The sequence below is a fragment of the Pituophis catenifer genome, unplaced genomic scaffold (assembly GCF_029215685.1).
Source record: "Pituophis catenifer annectens isolate HBS135680 unplaced genomic scaffold, rPitCat1.0.hap2 SCAF_6, whole genome shotgun sequence".
Taxonomy (NCBI): Eukaryota; Metazoa; Chordata; class Lepidosauria; order Squamata; family Colubridae; genus Pituophis; species Pituophis catenifer.
The window spans coordinates 39346123-39358312 of NW_027256886.1; the positions used below are offsets into that span (position 1 = coordinate 39346123).

Here is a 12190-nt window from a genome sequence, read left to right on the forward strand (position 1 = left end):
TGTTAGAAGTAAAAATGAAAAATGTTAATCCACTTGTTGAGAAAGTTAGGAAAAAACTTTATCTTGAATATTTTGTGCAAACTTCCTCTGAACTTCAGATTTCATGGAGAAAATAAAAGCATGTAATGTGGTCAAATGATCCACCTTCTTCATTGGTGTGGAAGATGCCTGCAATAACAAATGTTGTTAGTAAACAGATTTCAAGCCTAACTTTAGATACTGCTACTAACTTTAGATAAGCATTGCAGGAGAAGGAGTAACAGAACCTGGGGACAGAGTCAACATAGGAATTAGCCTAGAATCTCTACCTAGGCACAAATATATCAAATCCAACCCCGCTTGAATTCTGTTGACCCTTATCTACTGCCAAGATAATGCTATCAATTTATATCATTAATGGGAGAAATACATGTTTAAGAAATCTTCCATGTACTAAGTATATGGAAAAAATATTCAAAAAAATATATTTTCTTTTTAATACAAATTGAAAACTACTTGCTAATGCTATCTGCTCTCCAATCAGATAACTTATGCAAAGGCAACAGATAATAACCATTAAACCATGTGGGTTACAAATAAAATAAATAGTAGATAAAACAAATTAATCAAATATACTTAAATTAGTTCAATAGCTAATGGCTATTGCTATTAAGCACATAAGAGTTGAATTAATTTTAGTTTGTTCACTAAATGAAGACATGAAAATTACTCTTGTCTAAGATCCAGATTTCATTTCCCAGTCATGACCACTATTACTACCAACATCTACAGACAACCTGCTGCCTCAATGATTCAAGGGGTAGAGAGATTAATGTCTTGCTACTCCTCACCTTTTTAAGATGGAGGCTGAAATGGCCTCTGAGCTCTTCTGAGCAGAGAAGGCAGACTGCTCCACTCACCTTATACCCAAAGGTATAGTCCCTTTCTGCCTAGAAAGCAACAAAAGAAGCTATCATTTCAGCTTCCTTCTGTACATAGAAACTATAACTGCCTTTTGTCTGCAAATAGAGAACAATTGTTCCCCAAGTTTCACTGTAGAAAGATAAAAATAAGGGGTGAGGTTTTGGGGAGAGGGAAGTATCTCATTTGAGGCACCAGACACTTCCCATAGGACTTACACATTTATTTAAGCATATATACAGACAGCCAAGACAGGAAACAGATGTCCTACAACTGCCCAGAATATCTGTAATTCTATAATTCTTTTCTCTCTAGAATATCAGATTACACTTCTAAATGCTATACTGGATTTCATATTTTCATAGATGACATTAGAATAAATCATTTAATTTAGCTTTTTCCCTAGGCTGCACTGACTAATGCAAATATCAACTTTAATCCACAGTATACTGATAAAAAATATTGCCAGAAAAACTTACCCAGCAATTTCATCAAGCTATCGGGCTGTTTTACAGATGGGAATACTAGTAATATTTCAGATCACATCTCAGTTTGAAAACTGCAGAAGGTAATAACATTGTAGTAGCAGTAAATGCTCAAGATTATCAGTGAGGTATATTTATCTGCTGATAATCTCTCACTCAGTGAAGAAGTGTACATACAACACTTTTACTTTAAACCTGCTTTCATAAAAGCCACTATCATAAGGACTTTCGCTGATAACTGCTTAGAGCAGTCTTCGTCAAAGTTTTTACCTTAAAGGATCCCTTGAAATAATTTTCAGATTTCAAGGAACCTGTGAATAAAAAATCACAAAAATTTCACACCATAATTCACTTCTAATTTATACAATCCATATTTTATACAACAACAGCAAACTGACAGGCCAGTAACTGACTTGAAGCATGTAAAAATTCACACCGCTGCAAACACTGGCATTGCATGGCCTGCAAAGTTCAAAAACTGATGTTGATTTGTTTTAATAAAGACCTTTCTCAGAAACCTCTTGCAGAACCTTAGAGTTTTGTGGAGCCCCAGTTGAGAGAGGCTGATAGCCTTTATAAGGCAAGGTATACTGTATTGTGCAATTATGATTTTAAATAAATGAGCCATCATAATACATTATTGAACATATACTTTATTGATCTAAAAATCTTCAGCATCAGAACGACATCTTACCATGCCTATTACTTACTAATTTAAGGTAAAGTTCATACTCCTATTAATTTTATAAGATTCAAGCATTAAGATTATTTATTTGTTTTATTAATATTCTGCCTTTATTATTTTTACAAGTATTTTATAAAGCAAGTCAAGTTCCTCCTTCGAATTTCCACACAACAACCCTGTAAGGTGAGGTGAGGTGAGAGAGAGTGACTGGCCTGAAGTCATACAGCTGGCTTTCATGATAAGTCAGAACTTGAACTCATAGTATTCTGGTTTCTAGCCTGCCAATTAAACACATTATTCTAATAATAGAGGAATGTTAATCTTAAATTTTAATTTATAGATTTTATTCTAATTTATTTCCAAGAATCTGGTTATGTAAACTTTTTTCTTTTTACAGATAAAGAACTTAAAGTTAATAAATAGCTTGGCCAAGAATCTAAATAGCTGTACAACTTGAACTTTCTCTCCAAGATCCAGATCTGATTTACTGTGCCATAAAAGTATGTGCTTACAGTGTTCTAACATATTTTTAGAATTTAGATTACCTTTATCCGATAGACTTCATGCATTAGGTCCTTTTTTATCTCATTTCTCACTATTCATGCATAAGATGTATTCTTACCCATTCGAATAATCTATGTTAAGTAGTAGTTGCACACATTTTTAGAAAAGCAACCTTAATGTCATCATGTTTATTTTGAAAGAAAAGCAGCCGATCAGCAGCTGTTGCTGGTAAGGCGACTTGATTAAACACAAACAATAAATAGTAACATATCCTGTCTCTACAATGCCACCAGATACTGAAAAGCAGCAAAGGGAACACTGAGCTCTGCTGTTTGGGTACAGCAAGCAAATTTGCAGCTGCTATTTTCTCCTTGTACTCATTTTCTGGAGACGGATAGGACGACTGTGCTCACAGATGAATCATCTGCAATTTCATTCATTTTCTCTTTCTCCCTGAACCTTGGATCCCTACCTCTAAAAGTGCTATCATAGCCATGAAACCATTTTCAGGGTTCTGACACTTTCTTCTTTCTGTAAGTGAAAGGACAACGTAGTTGACCTTCTTTTATGTTATAGTTATGAAGGACTAGTTAATATGACCATATAGAATCTCCTTCTGTTCTAAATCTTGCCTTAAAACCTTGACTTTAACTTTTCAGTAAGTTCTCTAGGGCAATGTTTCCTAAAGTCTAGCAAGGATCAGCAGATTGTTTCAACTGCATTGTGATTCATTGGCCTAAAAATGAAGCTGAGATGACTAGAGATTTCCATCCAAAATGAAGGGAAATGGTATATAACAACAACAGCAAAAGCTAGCACAGATTCTCTATGGCTGTGATCAAATATATCTAGCTAAGAGCTGCTTATTACTGAATTGGCTGGTTTATACTACATTATAAACCCCGAGTTACAAACAACATTAGCTGGGTTCTGACATCCTACATTTCTGGGAATTATGTCAAAGGGATCTTGGATAACCATTGGTACCACACTTCCAAACTTCTTGGATAACAGATCCTTTGCCTGCAGCACTGCCCAAACAGAATTGTCAACTAGGGAGATCAAAATGATTCCTTGTATTTTGTCTTTAAGTAACACCTGGATTCAGCAAAGCTATCTAGAAGAATTCTAGCAGAAGCAGCTAACATCTACATGATCCTATAATATTATATTCACTGCATTTGACTGTCCTTGTCTCTGTGATCTCTCCACCCAACACACACACACTTCTGTATTGTATCCTGCACAGCACCTAGCACTTCTCTATGTCACTCAGGTTCCTTACACAAAGTACATAATAGCACCCGAGGCCTGACAACCAAGTAACAGTGAAAAGTAAAAAGGCCTGGAAACCAACTATTCCAGCAAAACAATTCAACTGGTTCTGACCAGAGGATTTGCATCATTTACTGTATTCAAATCACAGGGACAGTTTGTTCAAAATAGCCCAGTAGCAGCAATGTGGGCTTCTGTTCTTTCTTTTTTCTCTCCGGAGGTTGGCACTCCACTTTTGCCTACCTTTCCGAACAGGATTTGCCCATTTCGTAACTTTGGCGACTGCAGCGATTACCTACACAACGCTCTATTGAAATTGCGACTGACGTCGAAAACGATTTCCAGAGCTCAGAAATCGTTCGGGCGTGGGACTAGTCAATTTCTTTTCCCTTACCCCTTCTCTGCAAGTTAAAAGTACTTATCTGTTCTCTTCCTGACCCTCTACTGTCACCCGTTCAGCTGAGGTCGTATGTCTCCAGTTTTCCCAAGAGCTACTCGAAATGCTGGAAATCTCCGAACTGTCTCTATTTTTTCGTCCCCGGCCGCTCCCTCTTTTCCCTTCCAGCTTTCTCCGCGCTCCGGGCCGCCCGTCCGCCCGCCCGCCCGCCAACGCCAATCCGATCCAACGCAAACCCAGCACAGTTCTAGCCAGATTCCGGACAAGAAAGGAGAGTTGGCTTTTTGGGCGCCACTTTCCTCCTGATATTTGAGAGCAACAATTACTACCCAACAGGGGACGCTGGTACTAGAGATAGCCGTGGCAGGAGCTTTCGCACCTACCCGCCGCCGAGGCGATTCCCTCGCCCATTCTAAGGCTCTCTTCAGCTTCGACCCTCCTCCTTCCTCCACCCTCTGGCCGCGAGAGGCTCGGCTTCTTTTCCCGTCCCTTCCGCACTACGAAAGGGGCGCCCACAGAGCGCACTTCAGTGGAAATGGGGAGGGGAGGAGAGGAGGCGGTGGTATTTCTCTGCCAAGAGGGCCGAGACTCATTTGAGCGCCAGCCCCCGCGGCTCCCGCCTGAGATTGTTTTTCTGCGTCCCGTCAACAGAAGCCCAAGTCTGATCTTTGCTTGTCCTGCCTGGGAACAGCCACAGACAATCGCCTCTGAGGGTCCTGGGATTTAGGCAGGGAATTCTTGTGAAGTTCGGTTTGAGGAGGTGGTTTTAAAACAAAAGACCAACGCCCTCGACATTAACAGAAACGTTGATCTCATCTTTGGCCTTGCTATTTTGCAGTGGAAAATATTAAACGTTCTTGAAAGATTAAGAAACCAGAAAGGAAAAAGAAAATAATGTCTTTATTCTCCACTTTTAAACCACATGATTGTGGTGCATTGAGCCAAGATTATGGAACCCTTAGGTCTGGCATTTCTGAAATGCCAGCTGCAGTTTCCTGTCTCTGATTCCAAAGCTCCAGGGCTCTTCCCTTACAAAGTCCTTATGTCTCACTCTCTTTGGCTCATAGTTACTTCTACCGCACCCATGTTGTGCATTCATCAGCTTCATCCCCACAGGCTGAAGTTGGCTCCTAGTTCTTTATTCCATTCAACAAAGCTATACACTAAGTTGAATAAAGAATGTGAATAATAGTATATGCAAAAATAAAATTTGGACTGGTCCATGTAATACATCCAGGCTGTCTTTTGGAGATTCCCTTATAACATGTCCGGCTAGTTTTATCAAAAGCTCTCAAGTAAATTGCTAGGATGAATCCAATTATTCAGAAGGATTTTGAGGTACAGGTATTTAACAGCCCCAAAATTTAAAACCACCATAAGACCATGTCACGGTTTCCTTCGACTGTTAGAAGCAAAGAAACTATGTCGGAGAAAAAAATGTAACTCAGGAACTCTTCCGTTTCATCCACTATTTTCTATTAACTGAGGACCTTTCACTGCTAAATGAAAGTGCTATTCACACATCTTTGAATTTACTATTCTTTGAATCTACAGAATAATAGATTATTCTGCTTCTATTGCCTCTTTCTCACTATTGAATAGTGCTGTCCCGATTCTGCATGTCCAGCAAATGATAGTGATTGGTTGGTTCCTCCTGTTTGCTATCCTTCATCTTTTGTATCCAGCTCTTTAGGGATATGGACAGAATGACAACAGTTGGGCTAATGTGGGATTTCTGTTGTCAACCCGTTTTCCCAAAAAAAATCCAGTACAAATTGTTTTCCAGATACATATATCTGGAGAGGGGTAGCATATAAATTTTAAAAATAAAAAATAAATAAATAAATAAATAAATAAATAAATAAATAAATAAATAAATAAATAAAACAAATACATTCCCCAATAACCATCAATCTTAAGAGAGTCCAGTTCATCACTTGTTGATTCTGTTCTCCAGATCTGTAGAATTAGTATCTCCTTCGCCAATGAGAAGCAGTTTCCAAACTTCAATTCCTTCTCCTTTAAATCAGCCAACAGCAATTTAGATTCCAATCCATCCAGTTGTGAGATTGATTTGGCTACAGTTGCCTGAATATTTAAAACTCTTGTTATTTAATCAATTTTTCAATTTGAACTTGTAGGTTAAAAACCATTTCCCCCCCAAAGGCTTCCCAGATGGCTTTATCTTTAAGTTAGTACACAGTTTCCATTTTTAAGATAATCCTGTAACTGGGCATTCACAACCAGACATAAACAGTTCCTTTCCAGAACAGGGGAGTTACCGACTTCCATATGGAGAAATATAGTATCTCATATACAGTATGTCCTTTTATATATCACTTACTTACCATCTGTAGGAATGAAATTTTCTTTATTGTGTCACATTGTGCCTCTTAGTGTTTAACTGATTGTAGAGATCATGTCTTGAGAAGAGGCAGTAAATCCAAGCATACACACTGCTGTATTTCTATATCTCTTTATCTGGAGCAAAGTATAGGATTAACGTAGCTTGTCAGAATAAGAATCAGAGCCTTGGCAGAACTCATATATTAAGGCTACTGTGTAGCCTTTCAAGGGATATGTGTATAATATTTTCATACCTTGAAGGATACCACTCTGCCCCCTAGAGTTATCTTGTTTCCTTATCAGTTATAAAGCAATTACCCCTATTAATGTTCACATGTTCAAACTGTCTTTGATCAACAGTCTATATAAGAGTTTGGATGGAGGTGATGCAATCATTCTGGTATTCCTTCATTTCTCACTGGCTTTTGATACCATACACCACAATATTCTTCGGTTGGGAGAATATTCTTCGGTTGGGAGTGGAAGCCACTGTGTTGTACTGTTTCACTTCCTTCCTCAGCATTTGATTTCAATTGATGTTGATAGGGGAGGGGAGAAGTTGTGCTTGTGGTCCCTTGTTTGTGGGGTGTGTCAGGAGTTGACACTCCCCTTTCCAGTTTAATATCTATATGAAACTGATGGCTAAGGGTTTTGGTATCATCAGCATATTAATGATATCAGTCTTTATAGCCCATACCCAGGCTGTGATATTAATCAGTGACTGTTCAGGTCTGGATGGGGGAGAACAGACTTCAGCTCAATCCTTTCCAAGCTGAGTGGCTGTGGTGGTTTTCAAAGAGCAAGTGTCAGCTGTGATCAAGAAGGACTTTACATAATAATTTTGTTGCATCCTTTTCTGGACCAGGAAGCCCTTCAGACAGTTTCTCAGATTCTGATCACCTTACGATTGGATCACTGCAATGTGGTCTACATGGGGCTTGAAGGCCATCCAGAAGTTACAGCTGGTACAAAATGCAGTTGCACAATTGGTAACGAGTACCTCTCAGTATACTCATGTGACACCACTGAGCTGTAACTTAGTTGTTAGATAGATTTCAGGTGCAATTCAAGGTGTTGGTCATTACCTATAAGGCTTTTATGGCATAGATACCCGACAGCCTACCTCTTTCCAACTGTTGTCTGTTGGTACATTCCATCAAAGAATATACCTAGAGTGGGTATATTCTAGATTTCTTCTATTAAATATTGTCATCCTATGGGACTTTTGTTGCCATGTATTTGACAGCAATGAATACCAGCAATGGACAATCCTGAATAGGATTTGTACCTCACACAGCATCTGTCTGAACTCACTGTATAAATGGGGCATCCTCCTCTCAGCGTGACTATGGAGTCCGTTAAACTATAGATCACATTGTGACTGACTGTAAGCTGAGGGCATATACTGGTCCAGTAGCTGATTTTTTCTCATATAAATAATGTTGCATGTCAATGTTTAGATATCCTAGATCACGGATGTCAAACTCGTGGTGTCACATTCCTGTCACGTGACATATCATGTTTTTTCCTTTCGCGGAATTGAGGTGGGTGTGGCCGGCACGTGATGCATCCGGCCTGCGGGCCTCCAGTTTGGCACACACATACATACACTGCAAGTACATACTCTAAATAAGTAAGTAAAGTGTGTCTTCTCTATCATGGTCCCTCTGGAACAGCATCCCCAGAGATATGGACATTCCTAGGATTCTAAAAAGTAGTTGAAAACTGGCTTTGCTCTCAGACCTTCAGTTGATATATTTGTATGGCCTTTATTTGGTTTAATTTGTTACTGTTTATTGTTTTAGTCTGAACTGCTTGTGGGCTTGTATGTTTTAAACTGTTTTTATTGTTTTGTATTTGTAAGCTAATCAGATTGTGGGAGTGGGAAGCTATAATAAATTAATACTTTTGTAATTTTGTATTCTTGCTCCCAAGACATTTGGATACAGCACACTAGTATAGCCTCACAGCTTTGGAAAATAAAACAATTGTTTAAACGTGTCCTGCAAACAACACATCAGAGCACCACCATTTATCACAAGCCAGAGATCAGCACATGGGGCAACTATAGGGAGCCACAAATATTATTTTGAAGAATCTATTTATAGACAATTATAACATATACAAAAAATGTTAAGAAACAGGATGTCAAGAGACTTACTCCTTCCTGCCTCTCTAGGTATAAGAGGGAGAAAAGGAAAAATGCAGCCAGACTTGCACAATTCTGTTACAACAGACAAACTCAATAAAATATTGTTCTAGTCATCTTCTGGAGTCTGTTTCCTTGATCTATCAACATTGAAGGGCTAATAACAGCACATTTTATGGTGGTATAGTTTTCTGATTAGGATGAGAGTAGAGCGCTGTAGAAAGCCCTTAATTTGTAAAGGTTTCTAGTGTAGTGTATTGAACAACCACTGCCATTGTGGGGCATTCTCTTACTGCTGTTTTGAGCACATATTTAGAAAATGGGGTTTGATACTTTCAGCCTTCTATTCCTGTGTTCCATCCCACTGCAATGCTAAACTTTGTTTCTAAATACTTTAACATAATTACACATCCGTGATGTGCAATTTTTCCTCATTCGCGTTAGAAGAGTTATGCCTCTAAAACATAATTGTCAATAGATGGCGTAACAACACTAAGCACTCGAATTCCTTATCTGTTTCTCCCGTTCACTTTGCCAAGGACAAATTCTGACAGGTGGTTTTACCGTTACGCATGCGCACGCCGCCCCCCCTTCATTGGCTCAACGCCCAAACATCCGAAAGTCGAGTTGGCGCATCCCGTTTCACGTTTCTTTTCATTCTGATGTTCTATAAACAGGTGGGAGTAAATTACCTACTTCCGGAAATAATCCCTCCCTCCCTTCAACAAGTCCTCGCCACGCATGCGTGTTGCTCGCCGCCGGAGAAACTGTGTTTTTTTTTTTCCTCCTTCCCATTCGCTATTTCAACTGACGGGATGTAGTTCCTTCCTTCCTTCCTTCCTTCCTTCCTTCCTTCCTTGTATCTCCCCCGGCGATGTGGGTGCGCTTGGAAGAGGCTGCAGCAGCAAGAACAGCACTAACAGTCATCGCAGCGGTCCTGGCACCAGCTCTTGCGTGGGGTTGAACGGCTGGTGCCGTTGGCGTGCGTCAAGATGGCGTGTGTACTGGAGACGCCACTCCGCATGAGTATCCTGTCGGTAAGTGCAGGCCCGGACCAGCAACGGCAAAGGCTGGCGCTTCTGCTTCCTGGTGAAGGAAGTCGCATTAGGGCTTCCGTTTGGCGGTCTTTTTTCTCTCTTAACTGAGCTGGGGGAAGCGGGCTTGGTCCTCTTGTGTCCGGCTGGGCGAGTGAAGGACTACTACCTTTCTTAGGTTGTTCATAGCGAGTCCCGCCCTCCTGGAAGCTTGTCTTGTTTTTTTCCTCCTTGCAGCTACGATAGGAGTAGGAGAGCCTTGGCTGCTTCTTTTCGCTTTGAGGTGGGCTTGGGGAGATTTGGGGGATGTCCAACTGCTGGGTTTTTTTTTCCTCTGGAGGAAATAAAATAAAATTAACCCCTGCTGCATTCTTTTCTGCATTAAGATGTCACGGGGATAAGAGCAGTAGCTCTCGTCTTGTATCCATAGATTTGGAGGGAATTTTTCTGTTGCGTTTGTCCTCTATTAGTTTCATGCACTAAAAAAAAAATATGCCATAGAATTTCTCCATAGAAGTTCGGACTATTTTTATTAGAGTAGCAAAAACGCGTATAAGTAATGGATTTAGTTTTACATTAAATTTTTTAAATGCCTGATTTATTTCCTAATGTTGAATCTGAACACAATTAGAGGGCATTCTGGAAAGCAGATTTCTTTTCCTTTAATAGACATTTAGAAAAAAAAGTTAACAGTTGCAAGTTCCACCTGCTGTAGTTTCCTATTTTGCTCAGCTGTCAATTGTACAGTTCTTTTTTTATAGCAGGTTAGTGAAATTGCATTGAGTCAGGTTTTTAATATGGGGAGAGAGAAAGAGACAGTATAGGCACTAAAAAGTATATTCCACTCTGAAACAAGTAGTCACATAAGTTGTCTAGCCAGTCTATTTGCATGTGTTATTGTTGGATTTCCACTTTCTGTAGGCTGTAGGTTGGGTGGGGAGGAGATGATTATGCTGTTATAGCTACTTCGGTATCACTTATAAATATGACTGTATCTGTGTAAAGAACATTTAAGGAATGTGTTCTTTTAAACATGATTTTGTTGGGATTCTGTCTTTGCAAAATCTATTATCTTGTAAGTTGGATATGTTCCAATAGTTTGGAAGGGCTATAGGAGGTATGGAAGTATTGCGTCTGTATATTTTTACATCTAACACCCATTGAAGAAAGAAAAAAAAAGTTTGTACTATGGACAATATTTCTGCAGCAAACCAGTGTTTTGTGTGTATATGTGTGTGTAGAATTGTAGAATTGTTTTTTGTGTTAAAAATTTGTAGGCAAGTTTCTAAATTTGGAATTCTAAGGAGAGCTTCATTTAATGAACTGATATCAGAAATGGGTTTTGTTCTTCTTGATCATCCATGAAACAATAGTATACTATCCATATTGAAATCATTATTTAAATCATATCATTTGCATTTTTATATTTCTACCTATACAAGCAGAATGATTAAAGTTTGATTTATCTTGTAGGATATGGATTTGACAACATCCCTATAAGAAGCTGTCTTAAATCCCTAAATAATAACATTAAGTGCTAAAATGCTAGCTTTATTATTGAAAAATTACTTCTTCTTTTTTCTTGTTTAATTTGATTTATATGCCGCCCTTCTCCGGAGACTCAGGGCGGCTTACAATGTGCTCAGCAATAGCCTTCATCCTTTTGTATATTTATACAAAGTCAGCTTATTGCCCCCACAACTGGGTCCTCAATTTACCTACCTTAGAAAGGATGGAAGGCTGAGTCAACCTTGAGCCTTGGCGAGATTCAAACCTGCAGTAATTGCAGGCAGCTGGTCTTAATAACCAGCTTAATAACAGGGTGCCTTAGACCACTGTACTACCAAGGCTCTTCAAATCTATAACGCCAGCAGTTGAATAATATTGTAATGTAGTGGATGATACACTTGACTGATATAGCATAATATGTTCAACAGCTCCCCATAATCACTTGGTTTTGGGAGTAGGTGCATTTATATATAAAAACATATTTTTATCAGGCAAAGGAAAAAACTGGCAGAAGAATCTGGTCCTGTGTTGGAGAAATAGAATTACTAATTGGAAAATTATAAATTAGCAGACTAAATTCTACCCAAACAGAGTGGCTATTGATTTGGAAGCTGATTGAGTCCAGAGATAGATGTTTGTTCGTTTTTTTATTCTGGATGAGATATATCACCAGGTGATCTACAACTTGGAGTCCTCCTAGACTCAGGAGTCCTGGTTGAATAGCAGGTAGCGGCTGTAGCCAAGATGGCCTTTGCACAATTATATATTGAATACCATATATGTTCTTTCTGGATCAGGAAGCTTTACTTTCAGTCATTCATGACCTTGTCACCTTTAGGTAGTTCACTATAATGCGCTGTTACAAATAAATATTATTGCTTTATAGTCTTGCTTTCTTGAAATTGT

The 12190-nt window shown here is 38.9% G+C and overlaps 1 protein-coding gene and 1 long non-coding RNA gene across 9 annotated transcripts in view; one reads left to right on the top strand and one right to left on the bottom strand.

The window, feature by feature from the left end:
- Nucleotides 1-38: 38 nt before the first annotated feature.
- LOC139318799 (uncharacterized) lies at nucleotides 39-4725 on the bottom strand. The gene is made up of 3 exons (XR_011600531.1): nucleotides 4630-4725; nucleotides 1380-1459; nucleotides 39-168 (listed from the first exon to the last, which is right to left on the bottom strand). It is a non-coding gene; the product is annotated as an uncharacterized lncRNA (long non-coding RNA).
- A 4720-nt stretch (nucleotides 4726-9445) lies between these two features.
- Nucleotides 9446-12190, top strand: part of ARMC8 (armadillo repeat containing 8) — a 56318-nt gene continuing 53573 nt past the window's right edge. For 7 of the 8 annotated variants that reach the window (XM_070945193.1, XM_070945200.1, XM_070945194.1 and 4 more), the window contains exon 1: nucleotides 9446-9778. In XM_070945193.1, the coding sequence (XP_070801294.1) occupies nucleotides 9734-9778 (45 nt within the window). In that variant the 5' untranslated portion in view covers nucleotides 9446-9733. Of the gene's footprint in view, nucleotides 9779-9996; nucleotides 10059-12190 lie in introns of those variants that run through there. The other variant, XM_070945199.1, reaches the window with a different exon arrangement.